Source organism: Callionymus lyra, chromosome 6 (assembly GCF_982586985.1).
Source record: "Callionymus lyra chromosome 6, fCalLyr1.hap1.1, whole genome shotgun sequence".
Lineage (NCBI taxonomy): Eukaryota > Metazoa > Chordata > Actinopteri > Syngnathiformes > Callionymidae > Callionymus > Callionymus lyra.
In genome coordinates this window covers 6,700,480-6,727,627 of record NC_141823.1, presented here as the reverse complement: position 1 = coordinate 6,727,627, position 27,148 = coordinate 6,700,480, and the positions used below count along the sequence as shown (strand labels likewise).

At 37.0% G+C, this 27,148-nt stretch overlaps 1 protein-coding gene across 1 annotated transcript; it reads right to left on the bottom strand.

Annotated features, from left to right (window-relative positions):
- Positions 1–625: 625 nt before the first annotated feature.
- LOC148076262 (guanine nucleotide-binding protein subunit beta-5b-like) lies at positions 626–24,695 on the bottom strand. The gene is made up of 12 exons (XM_087793287.1): positions 24,560–24,695; positions 22,857–22,968; positions 20,939–21,075; positions 20,833–20,874; positions 19,082–19,158; positions 17,805–17,937; positions 13,682–13,825; positions 13,517–13,608; positions 10,408–10,456; positions 10,233–10,329; positions 8,271–8,437; positions 626–1,201 (listed from the first exon to the last, which is right to left on the bottom strand). Exons 1-12 carry the CDS (start codon positions 24,683–24,685, stop codon positions 1,190–1,192), a joined length of 1,188 nt encoding a protein of 395 aa, XP_087649413.1. The 5' UTR covers positions 24,686–24,695; the 3' UTR covers positions 626–1,189.
- Between the last annotated feature and the right edge of the window lie 2,453 nt (positions 24,696–27,148).

Genomic DNA, 27,148 nt, shown 5'->3' with positions numbered 1-27,148 from the left:
ATGCTTATTTTGTTAATTTGTTTACATGTATTTATTCAAACATTTCCTGTACTTTCGACACTAAAACAAACTGTAATAATTATAAACGTGTTTTGATTCGATAAGAAAAAATTTCAGACATTTTTATTTGATTCAACCTCAGAGTTCAAGTTTGTATTTAGATTGTAGAAGTTTTTGTTTATGTCTTTCAAAGAATATTTACCGATAATCATCATCAAACATCATACAATATTTACAGTTCATTAAATAATATGGATATATATGTATACTTTTATTTTTACAGCGGCAAAAATGTTATTTCCCTTCTTCTGATGGACATTTTCTTCTTTCATATTTTTTTTTATTTTCTCGCGTATCATTCCATTAACACTGTTGCTGTACAAGTTGTTTTATGTAAAAAATCAATAAACAAATATCTTAAAAAATATATAATAATAATATATAATAAAATAACTATTTTACCCTATTTAAAAAAAAAAAAATCAAATATTAGCAGAACATTTGGTATTTTCCAACATCTTTACGATCATAAAATCAACACAAACGTTCGTCCATTTTGATTTTAAACCACATTGAATGACTTGAAAGAGAAAAGAAGAGACAGAAAAAAACAATACTTAAAATATTCTTTATTCTCGACCAGAGAATCTACAAAACAAAGAGAATAAGAAAGTGACACTCGTCAGCCGAAACATTATGACCACCCGCCAGATGAAAGTTGACGGAGACGAAAGAAGAATTGTTGAACTGAAGCCTGGTCATAATGTTATGGCCCGTGTACGCGGGCCGATGTAGTGACATTTACATTATGTACAAGCATCACTGGAGAAGAGAGAGCTAGGGGTCATATACTCAAGGTCAAACGTGAGTGAAGGAGGTCATGAAACGAAGGATCCTAACCCGTGGAGTCTAATGTTTGAGGTAGAAAAACGTATAAAGTTAACTTTATTAACACAGTCAGTGGGCGTCGGCATCTTTTTTCTAGACATGGATCGAGCAGGAAGGATTTAAAAGTTGAATAAATCTACTTGTTTTAGATTCAGCAGCTTCGTCTTTCACATCAGATCTAGCTCTCACAGGAGGTCAAAGGTCAGAGGGGGTGCGAGTGAGAATCAGTGCGAGACCCCCCTGGTGGAGACAAACCTCCAGCAGCTGCTGTGACGTCAGAAGATTCGTCTGGATCTGGTTTTTAAGCCCAAACCTGTGGAGGAAAGATCAAGATGAGAAGTTGAGTCGCGTGAAGGTTTCCTGCTGATTATTCCATCAAAACAAACAATATAACAAATAGTTTTAATTGAAAAAGTTACTTCAATTAAAAATATACTTTCAATTTGAAAAAGTTGCCTCAACTATAATCAAATATTTTAAATAAAATGTTGCTTCGATGATTAAAGAAATAATATAAAGTTGCTTCAAAATAAAAAACATAAAAATAAAGTTGCTTCAGTGAAAATAATTATAAAAAAGTTGCTTCAAAATAAAAAACATAAAAATAAAGTTGCTTCAGTGAAAATAATGATAAAAAAGTTGCTTCAAAATAAAAAACATAAAAATAAAGTTGCTTCAGTGAAAATAATTATAAAAAAGTTGCTTCAAAATAAAAAACATAAAAATAAAGTTGCTTCAGTGAAAATAATTATAAAAAAAGCTGCTTCAAAATAAAAAAAATCTAGAAATAAAGTTGCTTCAATAAAAAAAAATGTTTTCGATCAAAAAATATTGCCTACAATAAAAAAGTTGCTTCAATTAAAAAAAAAAAAACATTTTCCCCATTTCTGACTGAAGTTAAAACTAGTTTATATTCAATGAAATAAGTGCGACAGCAAAGCTTCCTGTTGGTCAGACATGCTTGAAAGACTAAAACAACGACGTCTATAGAAAGTTTGGTTGAAGGAACTTTTTATTGCCTGATAAAGAAATAAACATTAATCACTGGTATGTTACGAGGAAGAGTTTGTTTCTCGAGCAGGAAGTCGTCGACAGAAACACCTGCAGAATACCTGGAATATTTCACATTCTGACTGAAACCAGATTTAAAACACGATAACGTTATCAGCCACAAACATGATGTAGCAGATAGACTCATGAGCGCCACCTTCTGGCGATAACATGAATATCTACCAACAATATCTCACGGATCTTTTTAAGAAAACGAGCCTCGAGAACATATTGTTTTCACTTCTCTATGACTTGTATTTAGTTCACGGTAAAGTTCCGAAAGTGAGAAAGAAAATATTACTTCATCAGTCCCACGAAAATATTAATTGAAATGTTTAGTATCAAATTACATTTTTGGAATTCATAGCCTTTATAAATCTTTTGGCTATATATTATCAAAATATTGAATTAAAAACATTAAAAAAGGCTTTTAAAATAGTTATTTAATTAAATTCTTGAAAAAGAATGACATAAAAAACCTTTTAAATTTAAAACGTTAAATTCAAACATTCAATATTCTGATGTCATCGAAATACTTCTACACTAAATAACCTCAATTAAATAACATACAACAAGAGGTAAAGCGTCCTGAAGTAAAGCTTCCTAAAGTAATGCATCCTGAGGTTAAGTGTCTTGAGGTAAAGTGTCCTGAGGTAAAGCATCCTGAGGTAAAGCGTCCTGAGGTAAAGCATCCTGAGGTAAAGCATCCTGAGGTAAAGCGTCCTGAGGTAAAGCGTCCTGAGGTAAAGCGTCCTGAGGTAAAGCATCCTGAGGTAAAGCGTCCTGAGGTAAAGCGTCCTGAGATAAAGCGTCCTGAAATAAAACGTCCTGAAATAAAGCGTCCTGAAATAAAACGTCCTGAAGTAAAGAGTCCTGAAGTAAAGAGTCCTGAAATAAAGCGTCCTGAAGTAAAGAGTCCTGAAGTAAAGAGTCCTGAAGTAAAGCGTCCTGAAGTAAAGCATCCTGAAGTAAACAACCTGAAGTAAAGAGTCCTGAAGTAAAGCGTCCTGAAGTAAAGCGTCCTGAAGTAAAGCATCCTGAAGTAAACAACCTGAAGTAAAGAGTCCTGAAGTAAAGCGTCCTGAAGTAAAGCGTCCTGAAGTAAAGCATCCTGAAGTAAACAACCTGAAGTAAAGAGTCCTGAAGTAAAGAGTCCTGAAGTAAAGCGTCTTGAAGTAAAGAGTCCTGAAGTAAAGAGTCCTGAAGTTAAGAGTGCTGAAGTAAAGTGTCTTAAAGTAAAGCGTCCTGAAGAAAACAACCTGAAGTAAAGCGTCCTGAAGTAAAGCGTCCTGAAGTAAAGAGTCCTGAAGTAAAGTGTCTTAAAGTAAAGCGTCCTGAAGTGAATAGTCCTGAAATGAAGAGTCCTGAAGTAAACAGTCCTGAAGTAAAGAGTCCTGAAGTATGGAGTCCTGAAGTAAAGAGTCCTGAAGTAAAGAGTCCTGAAGTAAAGGGTCCTGAAGTAAAGATATAGTTAAATATTCTCCCAAACTGTAACTTTTCAGCTTCAGACGTTTCCTCTTGTGTTTCTCTGGAAAGCGGAAGAAACGTTTTTGTTGTTTCACTTCCGTTATGATCACATCTATTCACATCTGTTCACATCCGTCCACATCCGTCCACATCTGTTCACATCCGTCCACATCCGTCCACATCCGTTCACATCCGTCCACATCCGTCCCCATCCGTCCCCATCCGTCCACATCCGTCCACATCCGTCCTCATCCGTCCACATCCGTCCACATCCGTCCTCATCTGTCCACATCCATCCACATCCGTCCACATCCGTCCTCATCCGTCCACATCCGTCCTCATCCGTCCACATCCGTCCACATCCGTCCTCATCCGTCCTCATCCGTCCACATCCGTCCTCATCCGTCCACATCCGTCCACATCCTTCCACATCCGTCCACATCCTTCCACATCCGTCCACATCCGTCCACATCCTTCCACATCCGTCCACATCCTTCCACATCCGTCCACATCCGTCCTCATCCGTCCACATCCGTCCTCATCCGTCCACATCCGTCCACATCCGTCCACATCCGTCCACATCCGTCCTCATCCGTCCACATCCGTCCACATCCGTCCACATCCGTCCTCATCCGTCCACATCCGTCCTCATCCTTCCACATCCGTCCACATCCTTCCACATCCGTCCACATCCGTCCTCATCCGTCCACATCCGTCCACATCCGTCCTCATCCGTCCACATCCGTCCACATCCGTCCACATCCGTCCTCATCCGTCCACATCCGTCCTCATCCGTCCACATCCGTCCTCATCCGTCCACATCCGTCCACATCCGTCCACATCCGTCCTCATCCGTCCACATCCGTCCACATCCGTCCTCATCCGTCCACATCCGTCCACATCCGTCCTCATCCGTCCACATCCGTCCACATCCGTCCTCATCCGTCCACATCCTTCCACATCCGTCCACATCCGTCCACATCCGTCCTCATCCGTCCACATCCGTCCACATCCGTCCACATCCGTCCACATCCGTCCACATCCGTCCACATCTGTACACATCCGTCCACATCTGTCCACATCTGTCCACATCTGTCCTCATCTGTTCACATCCGTCCACATCGTCCTCATCTGTCCACATCTGTCCACATCTGTCCACATCTGTCCTCATCTGTACACATCTGTTCACATCTGTCCACATCTGTCCACATCTGTCCTCATCTGTTCACATCCGTCCACATCGTCCTCATCTGTCCACAAAAAAAAAAAAAAAAAAAAAAAAAAAAAAAAATAAGATGGCGCCGCACGAGCAGCAGCTGGTTACAACAGCTCCCTCTTTCTTCTTACTTTTTATTACACTTTTTCCTTTTTTTTGGCGTCTTTTTAATTTTTTCTTTAGAGTGGTCGGATCTTGTTGCCGTTGTGCACAAAACGAGACCACTTTTACAACTTTTGCATACGGTTTTCTGCTATTTTCGTCACTTTTGGGAACTCCGTCGGCAGACACACTCAGCGGGTCTATTGTTTACACAAGGGATCAGCTGTTGGGGTTGCGCAACACCGCTCTCTCTCTCAGCGCGGAATGGACGATTCCCGTGGAAATCAAGAGAAAAAGACGCGGATGCAGAGCAGGTCGGATGAAACAAGAGAAGAAGCGTAAGTTCCGTCCCTTTATTCCATCGATCATCATGGGAAATGTACGTTCGATTGTGAATAAAACGGACGAGCTTGCTGCGCTGACCCGGCATCAGAGAGACTTCCGGGAGAGCAGCCTTCTATGTTTCACGGAGACCTGGCTGACGGAGAAGATCCCAGACTCTGTTGTTTCCCTGGAGGGGTTCAAGATGGTGCGTGCGGACCGGGACATGGATGGAAAGAGGAGAGGAGGAGGAGTGGCGGTGTTTATTAATGAGAGATGGAGCGATCCCGCTCATGTCTCCATTAAAGAACAAGTGTGCACTAAGGACATAGAGTTCGTTGCGGTGGGCATCCGCCCGTATTACATCCCGAGGGAGTTCTCACATGTGATTGTGTTCACTGTTTACATTCCTCCCTCTGCGGACGCAGCCGCAGCGAGCGAGAGGCTGAGCGCCTCAGTGTCGGACCTGCAGCTCAAACACCCGAACTCTCTCCTGCTCATTAACGGAGATTTCAACCATGCCTCACTTTCCTCCATTCTTCCCACTTTCACACAATACGTGAAGTGCCACACCCGGGAGGACAAGACTCTGGACCTTTTATATGCAAATGTAAAAGGTGCCTACACCTCCACCGCCCTGCCCCCCCTCGGCCGCTCTGATCACAACCTGATACGTCTGCGACCTGAATACACTCCCATGGTGAGGAGACAGCCTGCACAGAAAAGAACTGTTAAGATGTGGAATGATGAAGCCAAGGAGAGGCTGAGAGACTGCTTTGAGTCTACGGACTGGAGCGTGTTCTCTCATGGTGATGACATCGACACCTTCAATGACCATTCCACAGATTACATAAAGTTCTGTGAGGGCAACGTCACACCGACCCGCAAGGTGCGGTGCTTTGCCAACACCAAGCCATGGGTGACCCCTCAACTTCAAGTTCTGCTGAACAAGAAGAAGAGGGTGTTTGCTTCAGGGAGCAGAGAGGAGCTTAAAGAGGTCCAGCGAGAGCTCAAGAAGGCGATCAGGATGGCCAAGGACGAATACAAGGGGAAACTGGAGGAGCAACTGGCGCAGGGCAACACAAGGGATGTGTGGAAAGGCCTGAAGAACATCTCAGGTCATGGCCAGAGTGGAGCCAGAGCCACAGCAGGGGGAGACCAAAGATGGGCCACTGAACTGAACCAGTATTTCAACCGGTTTGATCAGGGCCCCCCTCCCCCCTCCACCTCTGCCCCTCACTCTTCACAAAGCTGTTTTTCCCCTGCTTCAGCCCCCTCCCCCCAACTGTTCTCACCTCCAAGCCACCTTTCTCCACCCCAACAAGCCCTACTGCCTCAGCTGCCCAACCCCCCACAGCCACCTCTCTTTGTTACATCGGAACAGGTGAGGAGAGAATTAAGGCGACTGAAGATCAGGAAAGCTGCTGGACCAGATGGACTCAGCCCCAGACTGCTCAGGGACTGTGCTGATCAACTTTGTGAGTTGGTCACACACATCTTCAACCTGAGCCTCAAACTGGAGAAGGTCCCGGTCCAGTGGAAGACCTCCTGTGTGGTTCCGGTTCCCAAGGCGGTACACGCGAAGGAGCCGAGCCACTTCAGACCAGTCGCCCTGACCTCCCATCTGATGAAGACCTTGGAGAGGCTGGTACTCCGCGAGCTACGCACGACGGTGAGCTCTGCGTTGGATCCGCTGCAGTTCGCCTACAGGCCAAAGATGGGGGTGGATGACGCCGTCATCTACCTGCAGCACCGGGCACTGTCTCATCTGGAAGCCGCCGGTAGCACTGTGAGAGTCATGTTTTTTGACTTCTCAAGTGCTTTCAACACCATCCAGCCGGCGCTGCTAAGGAAGAAGATGGAGGACGCAGGAGTTGGGACACAGCTGGCAGCATGGACGATGGACTACCTCACCAACAGGCCGCAGTATGTGAGGCTGCAGGACTGCAGGTCTGAGGTGACCATCTGCAGCACCGGGGTGCCTCAAGGGACAGTGCTGTCACCTTTCCTTTTTTCCCTCTACACGGCGGACTTTACCTATGACTCCAGCAGCTGTCACCTCCAGAAGTTTTCTGACGACTCGGCCATTGTGGGCTGCGTGTCTGGGGGGGGTGAGCTGGAGTACAGGTCAGTCATCAAGGACTTTGTTGACTGGTGTGAGAGCAACTACCTTTGCTTAAACACCGGTAAGACAAGGGAGATGGTGATTGACTTCAGGAAAAAGTCCCCACCATATCAACCGGTGAGCATCCAGGGCTCGGACATTGAGCTGGTGGACAGCTTCAAATACCTGGGTGTTCACCTCAACAATAAACTGAACTGGTCCACACACATCAACGCCGTGTACAAGAAGGGCCGAAGTCGCCTCCACCTCCTGGGGAGACTGAGGTCCTTCGGAGTGTGCAGACCACTTTTAAGGACCTTTTATGACTCCGTGGTAGCCTCTGCTATCCACTACGCTGTGGTCTGCTGGGGAGCAGGCAGCACGGACCGGGACAGGAAGAGACTGAACAGGCTGGTCACGAGGGCCGGCTCTGTCCTGGGCCGCTCGCTGGACTCGGTGGAGGAGGTGGGAGAGAGGAGGACACTCTCCAGACTCTCCTCCATCAGGGACAACGCTCTCCACCCACTGCACCTGACCGTGGAGGAGCTGGCCAGCTCCTTCAGTGGCAGGCTCAGGCACCCCCAGTGTAGGACGGAGCGTTATAGAAGGTCCTTCATCCCAACTGGTGTCAGGATATTTAACTCTCTACTTTAAATATCCTGATGCTAATCCGTAGCGTGTTTTTCTTCTTGTGTGCTTTTTATTTTATTTTTTTTCCGTTTTTTATTTCTATTTTATTTTATTTTTTATTCTATTTTATTTTGTTAATAGTGTCAATTTCTAATTTTGTAAATAATTTGTATATTTTTAAGATCGTTTTTATTTTATTTTGTATTATCTCGTGTACTATTTCTTTCTCCTTGCACTTTATTTTCTTCCAACTGCGCTGTTGTGAAAGTGTGTTTCCCCTCTGGGGATGAATAAAGCCTTTCTATTCTATTCTATTCTATTCTGTCCACATCTGTCCACATCTGTCCTCATCTGTACACATCTGTTCACATCTGTCCTCATCCGTCCACATCTGTCCTCATCCATCCACATCTGTCCACATCTGTCCACATCTGTCCACATCCTTCTCTCCTCTAACGTCCTAAGGTTCTGACGGTTCTGGGACCGGCTCACCCGCATGGTGTTGTCCCAGGAGGCGGAGCAGAGAGCGGTTCCGTCCGGAGAGACCCGGACTCTGCTGACCCGGTTCTCGTGTCCGAACAAGATGGTGACTCGGGTTCCCTTCAGCACGTCCCAGACGTTGATGGTGTAATCGTTGTAGCCGGCGAACAGCAGACGTCCTGATGGTTCGTGGAGAATCGGACGAAAATATCAAGAACAAGGAAGTGGGAAAATTGTATTTTCGGTGTGAGGAAGTGTCAAAGGTTATATTCATGAACTGTCAATCAAAGTTCAGGGTATTTTCCATAGACACCAGTGGATTAACAATATTTACTTAAACATGTTTTTTTATTGAAATGTTGTTTGTTTTTTTCAAGCATTGAAATATTTTTGGGGAATAATTGAACATAGAAATACTTTTTTTTTTATAATTCAATTTAAATAATTGTAAACTAAAGTGTTTTATAAACGTAAAAATGTTGTAAAATCGTGCCAACATTTTTTAAAAAGTAGTTTAAAAGGGTTTGAATGTAAATAAAATTGATTTTATAAAATGTACTTTTGAGATATTGGAGTTAGATTCAATCAACCTGTGGAACAATGTCATATAGTTTCTTACAAATTAATATTTTAGAAAAATAATTTAATCATTTGTTTATTGATATGTTTAATTTTTTTTTCAATATAATTTAAAAATAGAAAAAATATTCTAAAATGAACAATTTTATCTTTTATTTTTATTCCAATAATATTTTTTTTTTCTTCTAAATTTAACACGTTTTAATTTGTATCTTTTTAAATTAGATATGAAAATGTTTGTAATGGTTTTATGAATGAAAAAAAACACATTAACCTTTTAATACGAATATTATTGAATTAAATACAAAATTAATACAAACTTTCAAATTATCAATCATTTAGTTTAATTGAAAAAATTAAACGTTTCAATCTATAAATAATTGAATTATACCAAAAAAAGAAACAACATTTCAAAAGCAGAAATTCGAGTTTCGTTTGACGTTTGAAAAGTTTCATTCAAACTTTCACTCTTCTGATGACACCAGTGGCGGCTGGTGGAAAATATTCTAGGTGGCGCTCTTTTCCAGTACATGTCCCTCTTATCCTATATATTATATGTAAAAACCAACACATTATTAGTAAGGTTAAAAGGTTAAAAGGTTATTTATAGCTCCTTTAATCTAATCACTTTAAGTTAATGATGGATAATAATGTTTATTATGCTCCTTGTTTCATTCCAAATGAAATATATTTTAATTATACTCTTATATACATCATACTGAATAAACTAAATTATTAAAAAACTAAAAACCAACCTGTCGTCTGCACCAGAACAACAACAACCAATATAAATATACAAAATATACTTTCTACCAAATGATCACAAACACACACAAATATACTACAAATAAAAAATATATATATTTTAAAAACTAGTATTACTAAACTAATTAACTTATTAATAAAAATAACTTATATTAACAACAAAAAACTAAAAAAAGTATAATTGAAAATGTTGGGACTTGAACCGGCGAAACTTCACGCCTCAAACTTCTAAAAATATTCTGCGAGCAACTGAGCGAACCAACCTAGAAAAGTGATGTGAAAGTTTACTAGTAAGTGTTGAAATCATGATGTTCGCTTTTCACCAAAGCATCAAAGTCCTGTTAGGAAATGTTGTTGTTTTTGCGGCGTGTTGAGCTAACGTGACGTCAGACCAAGATTATAAAGAGGACGTGAATCAACGAAATATGGTTTATCAATGTAAAGAGTTCTAAAAATACATGATCAATGTAGATGATTAAAACGATGTTCATTTAAAACTAAAAAACGATTAATAAAGTTAAAAAAAAGCAGGCAAATCCATAGGAGGGCGGCGCCACAGCGCCCCCTATGGGCCAGTGTGACACTGGTATGTTCCACACTCTCCCATGAGAGGAAGAAGAGACTGTTTACCGCTGAGAGAGAAGTCACAGCTGGAGGCTCCGAACACGATGCTGTCCTTCTGGTAGACGGAGACTTCACGGTCGGCTCGCAGGTCGTAGAAGCGACACTGAGGAGGAACATGGAAGAAGATGGAGATAAACGTCTCCTGACAAGAACACAGGAGCGAAGACAACGAGGGACTTACTGTGGAATCATCGGACGCAGAAGCAAAAGCGTCTCCACTCGGGTAATACCTGAGCAGAGAAGATGTCACTGGAGTCACAACAGAAACACAACCGTTCACACCAACATGGTCTATGTGTAGGAGGAACAAAACGTTTTTCTCACAATAATTACGAGTATTTATGAAATAATTCGCAGTATTTTCTTATAGAAGCTTCTGTTAAACATGCATTTGTATGCGAGTGACATCAGAATGTATTGAAACTTGAAACTTTGATTATTTATTCAAATCTTTTTAAGCATTAAATATACATTTGAATACTACAATAAAACCATTTATATATTGAAAGATTGAAAGATTGTTTTTTTAATAAATAGAAGAAGTGAAAATGTTAAAAATAAATGAATTAAGAAATAAAACTTCTAAATTCTGGATTTTTTTCATTCACAGCCTTGAACTTTATTGTCTTTTATATTGAATTTAAAACGCTGTGAATGAAAAAACAATTGATTCAAAAAATTCATTTTTGAATAGTATATAATAATCTAAAATAATAATAATATATATAAATAATATATAAATATTAATTAAAAAAAACTTGATTCTGAATTCAATTATTTCTAAAAGGGTAACATTTAATTTAGCAAATTATTGAATGAAATCATAAATAAAAGAAATCAATTTAAAAAATATAAAGTTCAAAATATAATATTGTGAAGACACTGATATACTTTCATATGTTTGTCGTCCATCTTTTATTTATTCTTGAAAGAAAAAGGTGAAAAAGACAAACATGAAGTCTCTTCTGACTTCACTGAACATAATAGTGAAATTAAAAGCAGTGAATTCTACGTCTCCTGACAAACAAAACGATCCGACACTGATTCACTGGTTTAAAGATGGCGGATGTTGACGTGGATGTTATGTCAAAGGTCATGACCTTTGAAAATCACCTGACGCCCAGCACAGGTGATTCTGCGTCTCATATAATCTGTTGATCTGGGATTTAAAGAGGATTATTTCTTGCTGCTCATGGGAGGAAACCGAGTACCCAGAGTCATTTACACTAGTTCCTGAAGTGATCCGAGCGCCCCCTGTAGGTGGCGCAGCGTAATGACAAAACATGAAGACTATGATACACAACATTTATACATTTAGCTCATGTGTCTTATAAACAATGTTCATGACAAACATCGTTTATTCTCGTCGTGTCTGTCAAACCAACAAAAGTATTTTTTGATCCAAGTATGTTTTCCAGGAGTATTGAAGAAATAATTGCTACATAGTTTAGTTAATCGTTTAAATAAAAAAATATTACATATAATCATTTTTTTTCTTTTACGCAAAAAGTTGTAATTTAAAAAATAAAAAATATTTTAAAAACAATATAAATTCAAAATGAAATGTTGGTTTAATTGTGCTAACAATTTAAATTGTATATAGAAATATTTTATAAATATAAAATGTTGTTATAATAGTGCCAACAATTTTTATATTGAATAAACAACGATATAAAACAATTGAAAATGTATTTTTTCTGATAGAAAAGTATGAAACATATCGGCGTCATCAGAATATTAAACGGTTAAATTCAACATTTCAAATGTTAACTGAAACTGTATTTTTTTTCATTATGAAATTCAGTTTTTTAAACATTTCATTTTTACAAATTAATTAATTAAATTTAATTATCTGTATATTGAAAGGTTGAATTTAATTTAATTATTTTATGTTTTTTTCATTCATAAAACAATTTATCCTGAATATGGAAACAATTATACTAACATTTTATATTCAATTAAAAATTATACAAAATAAAACATGTTGAATTTAGAAGAAAAATGGAATAAAAATATCAAACTGTTTATTTGTTAAAAGCATTAGTTCTGAAAAAAAAGAAAATTCTTTCATTAAATTATACAAAAAACAAACCAATTAAAAATGTCTTTGTAGAAATTGTGGACTTTAATTATATTAAAATTAAATGCTAAATAAATATATATATTTTTCATTTTATTTCAACGTTAACATCTTAAATGATTCAATAGTCAATGTTTGGGATCCACTGATGTTAAGAACAGATTTACTTTGACGTCGACTGAAACAGAACCTGAAACAGAACCTGGAACAGAACCTGGAACAGAACCTGAAACAGAACCTGAAACAGAACTTCAAACAGAACCTGGAACAGTCTCATATAAAAAAAACAGATAACCCGTGCTGTGTCTCAAATCACATACTTCTCTTAGTATACTAGAAGTTAGTATGCATCAGGATAGTGTACGTACTAACTAGTAACTAATTCTCCACAGATAGTATGTCTCTAATCAAACTCTGCTGCTACACACTAACAGGAAATGATGCGACAGCTTCTTCTTCTACTACTATTTAACCATGATTTCAACCAGCTGTAGGAACACTAGCACCACCTGCTGGCAGCACGTTTGGTTTGGATCAAGAAATATGAGAAATATTTGTGAGATAGTTTATGTATATTTGTAAGTATATGTATATATGTAAGTATATGTATATATATGTAAGTATATGTATATATATGTAAGTATATGTATATATATAAGTATATGTATATATGTAAGTATATGTATATATATGTAAGTATATGTATATATATGTAAGTATATGTATATATATGTAAGTATATGTATATATGTAAGTATATGTATAAATGTAAGTATATGTATATATGTAAGTATATGTATAAATGTAAGTATATGTATATATGTAAGTATATGTATAAATGTAAGTATATGTATATATGTAAGTATATGTACTGTATATATGTAAGTATATCTATATATGTAAGTATATGTATATATGTAAGTATATGTATACATATGTAAGTATATGTATATATGTAGGTATATGTATATATGACGTTTACAACGTCAGCGTCACTAAGATGGAGTCATTTAGTGTAGAAAGTGTACAAACACTTTGTGGGTGTTTTAGTGACAATCTAGTGTGTATGGAGCACTACATTTACATACTAAGAATTGAGACGCACTTATGAACTAAACATACTAAGTTTAAGTACACAAGTATGTGATTTGAGACACAGAACTTGTTATTACTTCAACACACCAGTGACTCCAGTCTCACAACCACTCACTTCACACAGTTAATGTCGGACTGGTGGCTCTCGAAGGACTGGATGTTCTGACCGGAGCGCATGTCCCAGATGTTACACTTCTTATCGCTGCCCTGGACACACAAACCAAACGCACAATGTTTCACCAGCTCATTGGATGAACAAACCGGACAGAAGGCGTCTCACCCCAGTGACGAACGTGTTTCCGTTCTCGGACGGAGCCAAGTCCAGAGACAGGACGTCGGCCGTGTGTCCGTGGAAGCTCTGCAGCAGCTGAGCGCTCTCCACGTCCCACAGAGCACACGTGCCGTCGCCGCTGGAGGTCAGCAGCTACACACACACACACACACACACACACACACACACACACACACACACACACACACACACACTTTAATAACAATATTTATCTGCACCATAACACAATCATGGTAATAATGACCTCCAGCTGAAGCCATAAACACGTGAACACGACAAAATAACAACTTCCTGTTTACACACTCGATTAGTCGTGAGTCCGACAAAAACATCACAAGACACATGGTTGTGTAATAAAAACATGACAACTTTAGGCGTGATCTACAGAAACATTTTGTGTTTGTTTGTATAATATAAATGGTTAAAGAGATATTGATACAGTATAAAGTATATTCAACAGCAGGGTTTAAAATCATATTTTAATCTTATTGTAATCAAAATAATTACGTTCTTCTATTTGCAATTAAAATGCAAATATTCACAGTGTTGGTTCATGTTGTTGTCGCAAATCAACCTCCAGGGTTAGGGTTAGGGCAGCTAAAGTAACAATGTGATCCTGCGAGATCCTGACGATGACTGAGGACGAGAGGATACAGTGACTCCAGCAGCTTAAAGCTGATGTTTGGACATATTTTGGTTTGAAAACAAATGAAAGCAGTTACGACTTTGTCAAGAGTCATGTGATCTGTAAATACTACAACACCAGAGTCAAGTACTCCACAATACTACAAATATATCCTTGTTAGTACATCATCACAATACATTATATTGTTGCCTCTGTATCGTGATATTATCGTATCAACAGTTTGTTGCCGATACACACTTCTATATGATTTCAATACAAATACGTCACAACAAACAGAACTTGTTAAAAGTTAGATACTATTGTATTTCTTTGATTGAAGAACATAAATACACACAAAACAACAAGAGGTCAAAGGTCAGCACATCTCCATTAACGCTAATGTCAGCAATTTGTGAGCAGACGAGCAGGTACTTAGAGCCACGGTTGAGCTTCACGGATCTTTGAGGGATTAGAGAAGTGCTGCAGGAGCACATGCTCAGCACACACACACACACACACACACACACACACACACACACACACACACACACACACACCTACACACACACACCTACACACACACACACACACACACACACACACACCCCACACACACACACACACACACACACACACACACACACACACACACACACACACACACACACACACACCTACACACACACACACACACACACACACACCCCACACACACACCTACACACACACACACCTACACACACACACTCACACACACACACACACACACACACCTACACACACACACACCTCTACACACACACACACCTTTACACACACACACACACACACACACACCCCACACACACACCTACACACACACACACCTACACACACACACTCACACACACACCTACACACACACACACACACACACACACTCACACACACACACACACACACACCTACACACACACACACCTACACACACACACACACACCCCCCACACACACACCTACACACACACACACACACACACACACACACACACACACACACACACACACACACACACCTACACACACACACCTACACACACCCCCCCCACACACACACACCTACACACACACACACACCTTCACACACACACACACACACAAATGCGTATATAATTAAATTCATAATTTGTATATTTAACAGGCATTTCTTCAAAACAAAATACAAGAACTTATATTGAAAGGTTGAAGTATTTTCTTTTTTAAATGGAATAAAAATTCACATTTTTTTGACAGAGTTTGGTATTCTTATAATTCTCAATAATTGTAAAAAAAAATGTATTAAATATTTTTTAATAAACCAAAAGGCCATAGACTACTTGGCTCTATTAACATGACTATTAGTTATATTGAATTTAAAAGGCTTCATATAAAAACATTTTCATTTGTATTTATATTTGAATTAGTTTAATTTTTTTTTCAATTATTCAAAATCAATTATATAATAAAAACAAATCCAACCTTTCAATATAGAAATGAATTAACGATTAAAAATAATAATGAAATGTTTTTAAATGCATTTCAATGAAGAATTTCATTTAAATCTTTAAATGTTAAAAAACAGTTTTCTAAAGTCCCTGATGTTCTTCCATCAGTTCTGAAGACGTCGTGACGACATCACGGATCAAACGATCACGTTTTATCTCGAACACCATCAGAGTGAAAGAAAGTCTTTTGTAAAACCTGTGACCCGGAGCGTGAAGCTCTTCTTCTTCTGTGGTGTGTGAAGACGAGAGTCAGACTTTCAAACGCCGTGTGAGGGATGTGTGTGTTACATGTTCTGCCCTCAGGTCCACATGCTCTGATAAAAGCTCTTAGTGTCTATAAATACTCAGTAAAACTGTGACACGACTCTGTCCAATCTTTCTTCCGACGTGCTCTTGAGCCCGGGGCGGCGTGGAACCAGCAGTCTAGAGATATCTTCTTGTGTTCTGCCAACACACTCTACACACGCCAGGAACTGAACACTATTGTTGCATTATTCACATCTTAAATGACTTCATTTATTTACTCCACTCTTAACATGTGACCTAATCGATTAGTCCCGGCAGAAATAATACTTCTTTTTGTAGTTTCTTTTACTAGAAATGTTTAGTACATTTAGTTTTTGAGGCCTGAAGACGATAACAACACAACATTATTCTTGTTAAAAAAATATATTAATTAAAACAAAATATGTGCCATCCTAGTGTGTTGACAGCGACCAATACTTAATATAATCACTTTTAAACAATAATTCATGGCAGACAAATATATATTTTTAAATAATATTAAGTAAAGCTCGACCAGTAACTGGTAAAACTTATAAGAATGTTAAATATGGATCAGTACAAATCTGAATTGTAAAGGAATTAAAACATATATCTGACAAAATGATAATACAATAATAACTCGAATTACAATAATATGATATATATAATATATAATTATTGAAGAAAGACACATTACGATAGAAACATTTCTACGAAGTACATTAGAAACTAAGTATTTTATTGGTAGATATGGATGAGTTTAACAAAGATATTGATCTTAATTCTCTTTGTTGGTAAGAATCTGTTGATACGTATCACGATATAGAGGTCAACGATATGATATATAGTGATACTGTAGTAACAAGTATATATGTGTAGTATTGTCGAGTACTTGACTCTGGTGTTGTAGTATTTACAGACCACATGACTCTTGACAAAGTCGTAACGGCTTTCATTTGTTTTCAAATCAAAATATGTTCAAATATCAACTTTAAAGGCTGCTGGATTCCACTGTATCCTCTCGTCCTCAGTCATTACCAAGGTCTAGCTGGTTTTGATTGTTCTTTGTGAAGGACTTAATGACTGCTGTCGTCTAGCTGCTGGGAGTTTAATTGCAACACAAAAATGAACAAACGTTGTGAATAGTTGCATGTTAACTGTAAATATATGAGCCAAAAATATATATATATATATATATATATATATATATATATATTTTTTATATATATATATATATATATATCGTATGTATAATAATCGATACAATTTAGTTAAATTTAAGACAGTATTGTGAAAAAAACGTTGTGATATTGAAGTGAATCTATATTTTATTACAGAACTACTAAACAAAGATGGTGAAAAACGTAGATCAATATTAAGTAGATGTAAAGAGCTTTTTGTTGATTTCCTGCGGCCTGTGTTCTTACAATGTGTATTATTCAACCATTAAATGTTAACACAAACTTTTGAAATTGTAAAAATAAATAACACAAAGTGTCACAAACGCCTTCGATGACAAGATCCCTCGACTCCACCAAAGTGTCGAAGATAAAGTGTTTTTCCTGTGAGTTTAGTATTGGACTTGAAGAAGATATACAAGCTTTTATTTTGTAGTTCTGAAAGCAACAGGTGTGATGTCACTCATATCTAACCCCTGATCGTCTGGACAAATGTGTGAAAACATGCGACGCTCACACACCTGCACGTCAGAGTTGGTGAAGGTGCAGCTGGACACGTAGTTGGTGTGCATGGCCACCGGCTTCCTCTTCGCTCCCAGGTTCTCGCTGCTGTCCATGGACAGAGGAATCACGGAGCAGCGGTTGTCCAGACCCCTGAGACCAACAGTAGACCAACATGTTTGATTCTTCATTGACTGACATTTATTAAACCTCTCAGTTAGGAATAGAGCTGCACGATAATGGAAATAAGTGCGATATTCGTGTCTTGAATTGCGATATTGATATTAATGCAATATTTTTTTCGCAGGTGTGAGTACTGTAGTGTAGGTCCGGGGATTTCGATCGATGCGATCAGTCTCGCGGGACTTGCATCGGGTTCCCGCGAAACAGAGGGCGACATCAGAGAGGAGCCGCCGACGTGTCGCGACATCATCAAATCAATAATGAATCCACCTCCTTGTACACGCACACATAACACTTTATAAATGACGCTAGCAACTTAGCTCGTTAGCATACGGTGAAGACGGATAGGTTTGTTTGGAAGTTCACGATCTTATGAGAAAACAACTGAGACGAGATGAAAAGTTCTTACAATATGTTGCTTTAACAAAGGAGGTTGAAAGAGACGAGTGACTGGATCGCTAGTGTTTGACTAGATCAGAAGTTAGTATTACTTCCGTGTATATACTGAGCCAAGACGCGTCGCCATAGCAACCGAACCTAGCAACCTCCGCCGCACAGTTCACAGACGGACGGAGACGTAAACGACAACGAGACATAGAAGTACAAATTGATACTATACACTGATTGGTCAAAGTGCACATTTAAGAAATACTTGATTTATACGATAAAAAATTATGAATTATCGCACATGTGTTCAATTTGCATATCGCAATATCGATATTTTTCCGATATATCGAGCAGCCCTAGTTAGGAAGGTAACTAGTTTCAATATAGAAGTACAGAACAGGTTTAGACTCAGCTTCTCATCCAACGCTTTGACTTTGTTTTCATAATTATTTACACGATAGTTAACGACTGAACGCATCAAAACTATGAGCCAACATCCGTGGAATCATCTCTGTCTTATATTCTGGTTAAACTAGTTTTGTTGATGACCTTCAAAATAGAGTCACCTGAAATGTTTTTTACTTCTGGGTTTGTTGTGCCTTATTATTGGTGTTGGTATTATGGTTTGTGTCGTGCAGGAGTCAAAACAACCTTATGATCCACTTCATGAACAGAACCAAGAGAATAAAGAGAATCTTCTCTTCAAGAATCTAAGCATCAAACTCACCCGCAGGCCACAGCACAGCCGGAGGGAGCGTAGGCGCAGGCCATGACCCACGTGCACGGCAGAGACACCCCATGTTCCTGGAACAACATGCACACGTCTGTCACGTCAGATCGTGGATCATATCCGCTGATCCTTCTAGTGACGCCACATGACGGGTCGAGCACTCAGACACATTTACGAGGAGATTATCTCTGACATGCATTTCCTGTCGGCGCTGAAGCAGCAGAGATCAAGTCTGCATATGGTGAAGGTTAGTGGTGATCGTGTAACTACGGCTTTACTACTGCGGAGCCTTTCATAGTAATATTACGATGCTTCACAAGGTAATACTAAGGATACTTTCATAGTAATATTACGATGCGTCACAGAGTAATACTAAGGAGCCTTTCGTAGTATTATTACGATGCCTCACAGAGTAATACTAAGGAGCCTTTCATAGTAATATTACGATGCCTCACAGAGTAATACTAAGGAGCCTTTCATAGTAATATTACGATGCCTCACAGAGTAATACTACAGAGCCTTTCATAGTAATATTACGATGCTTCACAGGGTAATACTAAGGAGCCTTTCATAGTAATATTACGATGCCTCACAGAGTAATACTAAGGAGCCTTTCATAGTAATATTACGATGCCTCACAGAGTAATACTACAGAGCCTTTCATAGTAATATTACGATGCCTCACAGAGTTATACTACGGAGCTTTTCATAGTAATATTACGATGCCTCACAGAGTTATACTAAGGAGCCTTTCATAGTAATATTACGATGCCTCACAAAGTAATACTAAGGAGCCTTTCGTAGTAATATTACGATGCCTCACAGAGTAATACTACAGAGCCTTTCATAGTAATATTACGATGCCTCACAGAGTTATACTACGGAGCTTTTCATAGTAATATTACGATGCCTCACAGAGTTATACTAAGGAGCCTTTCATAGTAATATTACGATGCCTCACATAGTAACACTACAGAGCCTCTCATAGTAATATTACAGGTACTCCTGGAGTGATACTACGGAGCCACATGGAGTAATACTATGAAGCCTTGCATAGTAATATTACGGTACCTCACAAAGTAATACTTTGGAGTCTTGCGGAGTAATACTATGAACATCACAGAGTAATACCATGTAGCCTCACATAGTAATATTACGATGCCTCACAGAGTAATACTACAGAGCCTCTTTTAGTAATATTACGGCTCCTCACATAGTAATACTACAAAGCCTCACATAGTAATATTACAGAGCATCACAAAGTAATACTAGAAAGTCTCAAAGAGATAAGAAGGAAGATAACAATGACGCAATGCGGAGTACTTCTTAGGAGCCTTGCAGAGTAACACATTGGGGCGTCGCAAAATATTACTACGGAGCCTTGTGGAATAATACTATGGAAATAAGCAGAGTAATAATACAAAGCCTCACAGAGTATTACTTAGGCACCATGTGAAGTAAAACGACCGAATCTAGAGTCATACTATGGATACTGGCAGAGTAATACTACAGAGACTAGTACAGTAATACTACGGAGCCTCGCAAAGTAACATCATGGATATTTATATATATTTAAGAGTAAGTAATAATCAAAACTGATGTGCTCTACACAAGTTACTTCTCAAAATCAGTCTAAACTGAATGACAAACAAAACTTGTAAGTGTTGAGTAAATGGATGGACGTACTTGTTCACATTACATTTAAATTCACTAAAATAAATACCTGAATATAAAGAAGTAGTTCTCACCTTATTGAGAGTATAAGCGTCCCACACGATCAGTTTTCCATCCTGGGGAGAACAATGACAGAAACTCAGCTACGATTGAAAACAGGATCCTAACAGGTGTGTTTACCTGAGAGGAGCTGACCATCCGACGCTTGTCCTTGCACCAGTCCATGCACAGCACCTTGTTGGTGTGACCCTTCAGCAAACGTCGAGACTTAATGGAGAGAGCACCCAAGACCTCCACCTTCTCTGCAACCTTGTTCACTGTGGAGACAAAAACTACTTGTTTCAAAAGCATCCACAGGGGTTTAAATTAGGCCTTTATATCGGTACCATATATAGTGATACTGTAGTAACAAGTGTATATGTGTAGTATTGTCGAGTACTTGACCCTGGTGTTGCAGTATTTACAGACCACATGACTCTTGATGAAGTCGTAACTGCTTTCATTTGTTTTCAAACCAAAACATGTCCAAACATCAGCTTTGAAAGTTGACTGTATCCTCTCGTCCTCAGTTATTGCCATGATCCGGCAGAATATAACTGTCCCTTTAGCTGTTAACGACTTCTGCCATCTAGTGACCGGAAGTTTAATTGCAACATAAATATGATCAAACTGTGAATATGTGTAGGTTAATTGTTAATAAAGAAATTTAATTATTCTACTTAATTTCAACTATATTATTTTGTAAATAATACAAAAGATTCGTTTTTTTGTATTTCCACTTTGATGACATATAATCCCTAACACTATGATCAAAATAAGATAAGATTTGACAGTTTTATTAAACAGTGAATTTAAGTTTTTACTTTATCAACGTTAAAAATCCTATATTTACGTCAGATATGGAAAATACTAGTAAGTCTGGTGAGAAAGATTTGCTTCCGTTGAATCTATTCCATCATCCCATCATAGTTTAAAGTAAAGAAGAAAACGTCTCTCTTTTTAAATGTCTGTTCATAACCACACGCCGACTTAAAGTTCAAGTGCAAATGTGCGTATTAAAGTAACCTTTTCCTCTTCAGTCCAGGGGCTTTTTAAGATGATATCAGATCCCTCTGAGGCACTAACGTACAGTTGTCATTTCTCAAATGAGAAGACCCCCCAACATTTGGTTCCATATTTTACAAGACTGAACCCTCTGAAAACGGGAAAATCAGTTTCATAAATGTGATTGTTAGCTGTTCACGCTTGGTTGTAAATCAATTCTAGAATGACTGAAACACAACACATTATTAAAAGCAGTGTTATACTGAAAAAAAAGTTTTGTATGCAGGTTTTTATACACATACACTACTGTTCAAAATTAGGGTCAATTAGAAACTTTCTTATTTTTTAAGGAAAAGTGCAGTTTTTTTCCAATTAAGAGAGAGTACTTGTCTTGTACTGTCAAACCGAGCCTGAGACTGGAACCACGTTTATTTCTCTATTTATTTTTCTTGATTCATCTCCACTTTTATATCTATTGACTAATCTCCACAGCTATTTCAATTTATTTTGTATTTATTAATAATAATATATATTATTAATAATACTTTTTCCACTTTTATCTTAATTATTTACAATTATTTTTTCTAAACTTTTATTTCAATGTACTTTTCTTGTATCTCCTCATTTATATCTATTTATTTTCCCTTATACATGTAGACCCTTATGTCTATTTATTTTTATTATTAATAATCATTTCTATTTATTTTGCTTATTTATGTCCACTTTATTGTATTTTCCTTATTATCTCCACATTTATTTCGATTTATTTTTCCATATTCATAAACATTTGTATGCACTTCAACATTCAGTTATCGTTCATGGAGATCAGTAAATATAAATATAAATATATATATATATATTAGTTCAACTTTACGAAGCAGTTTTTGGCAGGAAACGTCAAAACACCATCACTGAGTGACGTCATCAATCCGTCACGAACATGTCATTCACTTTCGATCAATAAAAACGTCTCGGACACGCGCGTGTGTTTCAAACTTTGATGAAACTCTTGGCTAAAGTTGGTAAAAGATAAAAGATAAAAGCTGAGACTCACGCTCGACGTCGCTCAGTTTGTTCCTCTCAACCTCCAGCTTCTTCTTCAGAGAGTCGCTCTCGAGCTTCAGGGACGACAAGCTCTCGCCCTTCCTCAGCTCCTCGTAGGCCATCTGAGGACCAGAGACATCAACCATCAACATCTAACATCTAACATCAACCATCGAGGAAGGACGTGAAGAAGCTAAAGCTCCAGTAGCCTCGGACGATGCTTCGGTGCGCGCCCCCGCGCAGTCCCGAGCAGGTGCACGTCGACGAGGGCAACCCCCGGACTCGTGAACGCGCACGGTCGAGTTGACGACGTCAACGTTACATTTATTTTGATTAAATAATCACCGGGTTTTTTCTTATCAAAGAACTATCTTAAAAACTTCATTGTATTCAATCAAAGATTTAGGATATTTCGAAAATAAATGAAAACGTCAATATTTATTTACTCAAGTGTTTATTCCCTTTTTATTTTTCATTTACTTTCATATTTACCTTTATTATGATTTATTTTTACTTTCTGTATTTATCAACAATATACATTATATTCAAATGTAAGTTGATAAGTTCCCACATCATGTATTTGTGTTTACCTGAACATTTATCTCCACTTTTGAATCTATTTATTTTGTATCTACATTTTGAGTTCTTCATATTTATCTATTTTATTTTTATTTATTTGTCCTTATCAATCTACTTTTATTCCTCTTTATGTCATTTATTTTTATTTACTCATCTACTCTTTGTTTTTTTTTACTTTGTTCAATACTCTACTTTTTCTTTATTGTTTATCTCCTTTCTATTTAACATTTTTAACTTATTTTCCTTTCATTTTTTCTGTATTCATCCCATCATTATTTTATTATATTTTCCTTATTTATCTAAACTTTTATTTCCATTCTTTAAACTTATTTTTATATTTTAATACATTTTCATTTTTTCTATCTTCCCCTCTCTACTTATTAGCTGGTTCAACTCCATTATTTTAAATATTTTAAACTCATGTTTCTATTTGTATTCCACATTTTTTTTCTGTATTCATTGCCTGTTTATTTTATTATTTTTTCCTTATTTATCTAAACTTTTATTTCCATTTTTTAAACTTATTTTTCTATACTTTTATTTTCTATTTTCCCCTCTTTATTTATTAACTGGTTTATCTCCATTTTTATTTTATTTTTTAAACTTATTTTTCCACATTGATTCCATCTTTATTTTATAATTTTTGCCCTTATTTATCTCCGTTATATATACATATATAGATGTATATATTTAATCTCCTCTTTATTTCTATTTATTGTTTCTTATTATTATTATTTACCAATCATTTCATTTCCATTTATTAATTAATATTTATTCATGAAAATATTTATCAATGTATATAAAGTACAAACAGACGAGTTACTGGTCGTTCATGTGATTCCAGATGAAAAGATAATAATATATAATAATAAATAATAATATATAATAATAAATAATAATATATAATAATATATAATATTATATAATAATACATAATAAAATATAATAATAAATAATAATATATAACAATATATAATAATAAATAATAATATATAATAATATATAATAATATATAATAATAAATAATAATATATAATAATACATAATAATATATAATAATAAATAATAATATATAATACTATATAATACTATATAATAATATATACAAATATAAAATAATTAGAAACATCGTACCATCTCCACACACAGCGAGCAGTAGTTGATGGCCTCGTTCTTCACGTAGATGTTCATCAAAGGACTCGGGGTCGTGCAGTTGTCACACGGGCCGAAGGTCGCCACCACGAACGTCTGGTCGCACATGACTGCAGCTGGTCACACACACACACACACACACCTGAGGACACACACACGCCGGTTAGAGTGAGAGTGTGGGTCAGTGAGTGTGTGTTACAGGTGAGGGTAAGTGAGTCTTTAGATTAATCTGTGTGTGTGTTACTTATATGTTTCATCTTTATATATGTCTGTGTTAGTGTAGTTGTGTCTTCCAGCTGTAGAGTGTGTTAGTAAGTGTGTAGTGTGAGTCAATGTGTATCTTAATGTAACAAAAGTGTGTTAAAGTGTTTAAGTGAGTGGACGTTTCAAGCTGGTGAGAGTGTTAGCAAGTGTGTGCGTGAGTGTGTGTGAGTGTAGGTAGAACTTTATTGATCCCTCAGGAGGTCTCCTTCGGGAAATTGTTTTTTTTTCCAATTAGCCACAGCAAAACAGCAATTATTCATAAAAATAAATAAAATTAAAATAAGAACAAGAACAAAGATAAATAAAGAGAAAGAACAAGATGATACAAGTCAAGCTGGTGAGAGTGTTAGCAAGTGTAAGTAAGACATTTGTATTTATATAGTGCTTTTCCAGACCAGGGTCACAAAGCGCTTAAACAATCAAAACAATATTCAATAAAATATATACTTTTAAGGTCAAGATAAAACTGATGTGTGTTGTGTGTGTGTGTGTAGTGTGAGTTAATATGTATCTTAATGTAACAAAAGTGTGTTAAAGTGTGTAAGTGAGTGAGTAGACGTTTCAAGCTGGTGAGTGTTTTTGTGAGTGTGTGTAGTGTGTGAGTGTGTGTGTAGGTGTGTGTGTGTGTAGTGTGAGTTATTGTGTATCTTAATGTAACAAAAGTGTGTTAAAGTTTGTAAGCGAGTGAGTGGACGTTTCAAGCTGGTGAGAGTGTTAGCAAGTGTGTGTGAGTGTGTGTTTGTGTAGTGTGAGTTAATATGTATCTTAATGTAACAAAAGTGTGTTAAAGTGTGTAAGTGAGTGAGTGGACGTTTCAAGCTTGTGAGAGTGTTTTTGCGAGTGTGTGTGTGAATGAGTGTGAGTGTGTTATTAATTGTGTGTGTGTAGTAAGTTAATGTGCATCTTAATGTTACAAAAGTGTGTTAAAGTGTGTAAGCGAGTGAGTGGACGTTTCAAGCTGGTGAGTGTTAGCAAGTGTGTGCGTGTAGCGTGTGTGACTGTGTGAGAGTGTGTTAACAAGTGTGTGTGCGTAGTTAGTGAGTGTGTGAGAGTGTTAGCTAGTGTGTGTATGAGTGTGTTAGCAATTGTGTGCGTGTAGTAGGCTAATGTGTATCTTAATGTAACAAAAGTGTGTAAGTGAGTGAGTGGACGTTTCAAGCTAATTCGAGTGTTTGTGAGTGTGAGTGTGAGTGTGTGTGTGTGTGTGTGTGTGTGAGAGTGTGTGTGCATGTGAGTGTGTGTTAAGCAGCTACACTAATCTACTGATCCTTCTCTGAGAAAAGCTTCAGATCTATTCTGAGACTCCTGTACATTCAGAAAATAAAGCTGCAAGATTATGATTAAAAAATTATTCATGTTTAAAAAAATATTTTTCTTGTTAACACACTGGAAGGAAAAAACAAAAAAAAACATGTTTTTTGAAAGTTAAAAAAGTACAAACAACATCAACAACACTTACACAACAAACTTTGTAACCTTATAATTCTGAAGATATTTTCTAATAAAGTTTATTCAATAAATACAGAACAAATACAATAAAACAGAGAGAACATCTAAATCTTCTGTTTCTTTGTCTCTAACTACAAACACACAAACATACACAAACACACACTTAAACTCAAACAGAAGTGTGCGACTATCTGGTGAAAGATGAAAACTATCTTGGACAAAAGCATGAAGAGAAGAAGATTCACCTGAGAGTCGTGGATCCTCGTCCAGGAGCAGAAGGTTGTGAGAAGAAGCTCGTCGTCTAATCTTCTTACGTCCACCTGTGCTGGAGGTGAAGAGGCTGCTGACGCGTCATGTGACGCTCACTCTTGAAAACACTTCATGGAAGAACATCATCAGAAGATCTAACTATTATACTACTATACTTTTAAGCATTAAATTGTTATTATTTATTTAACAATTGAATTCATTCATTTGTATTTTGAAAGATTTGATTGTGTTCCATTGAATAAATGAAATATAACAAAAAAAAAATGTACACATAAGTTTTGTTATTCTCATTTCAACAATTCAAAAATACATTTTCTAAATTCAATTTTATAAAAATTCGTAGCCTTATTGATTCAATATATATATATTTTTTTAACCAATAAAGTACTGAGCAATTTCAGCCAATTATGATCAACAATAACTCTTCGATTATCAATTATTTTATTCAACAAAACAGTTAAACATAAATAATAAAATCAAAATAATTGAAAAACCTTAATTAAAAAAAGCAACATTTTAATTAAAAAAAAGGTTTACATATAAATGTTACAGGAAGAAAAGATTCATTTTCTTCTTTCAGCCTATTTA

Excerpts from the sequence above, each read along its gene's own strand:
- LOC148076262 (XM_087793287.1), bottom strand. The coding sequence starts at position 24,685 with ATGTGCGACCAGACGTTCGTGGTGGCGACCTTCGGCCCGTGTGACAAC. Across the intron at positions 22,969-24,559 it reads GCTCGCTGTGTGTGGAGATG|ATGGCCTACGAGGAGCTGAG; the intron begins GTACGATGTTTC and ends TCTGGTCCTCAG. Across the intron at positions 8,438-10,232 it reads CTGTGACTTCTCTCTCAGCG|GACGTCTGCTGTTCGCCGGC; the intron begins GTAAACAGTCTC and ends ACGAACCATCAG.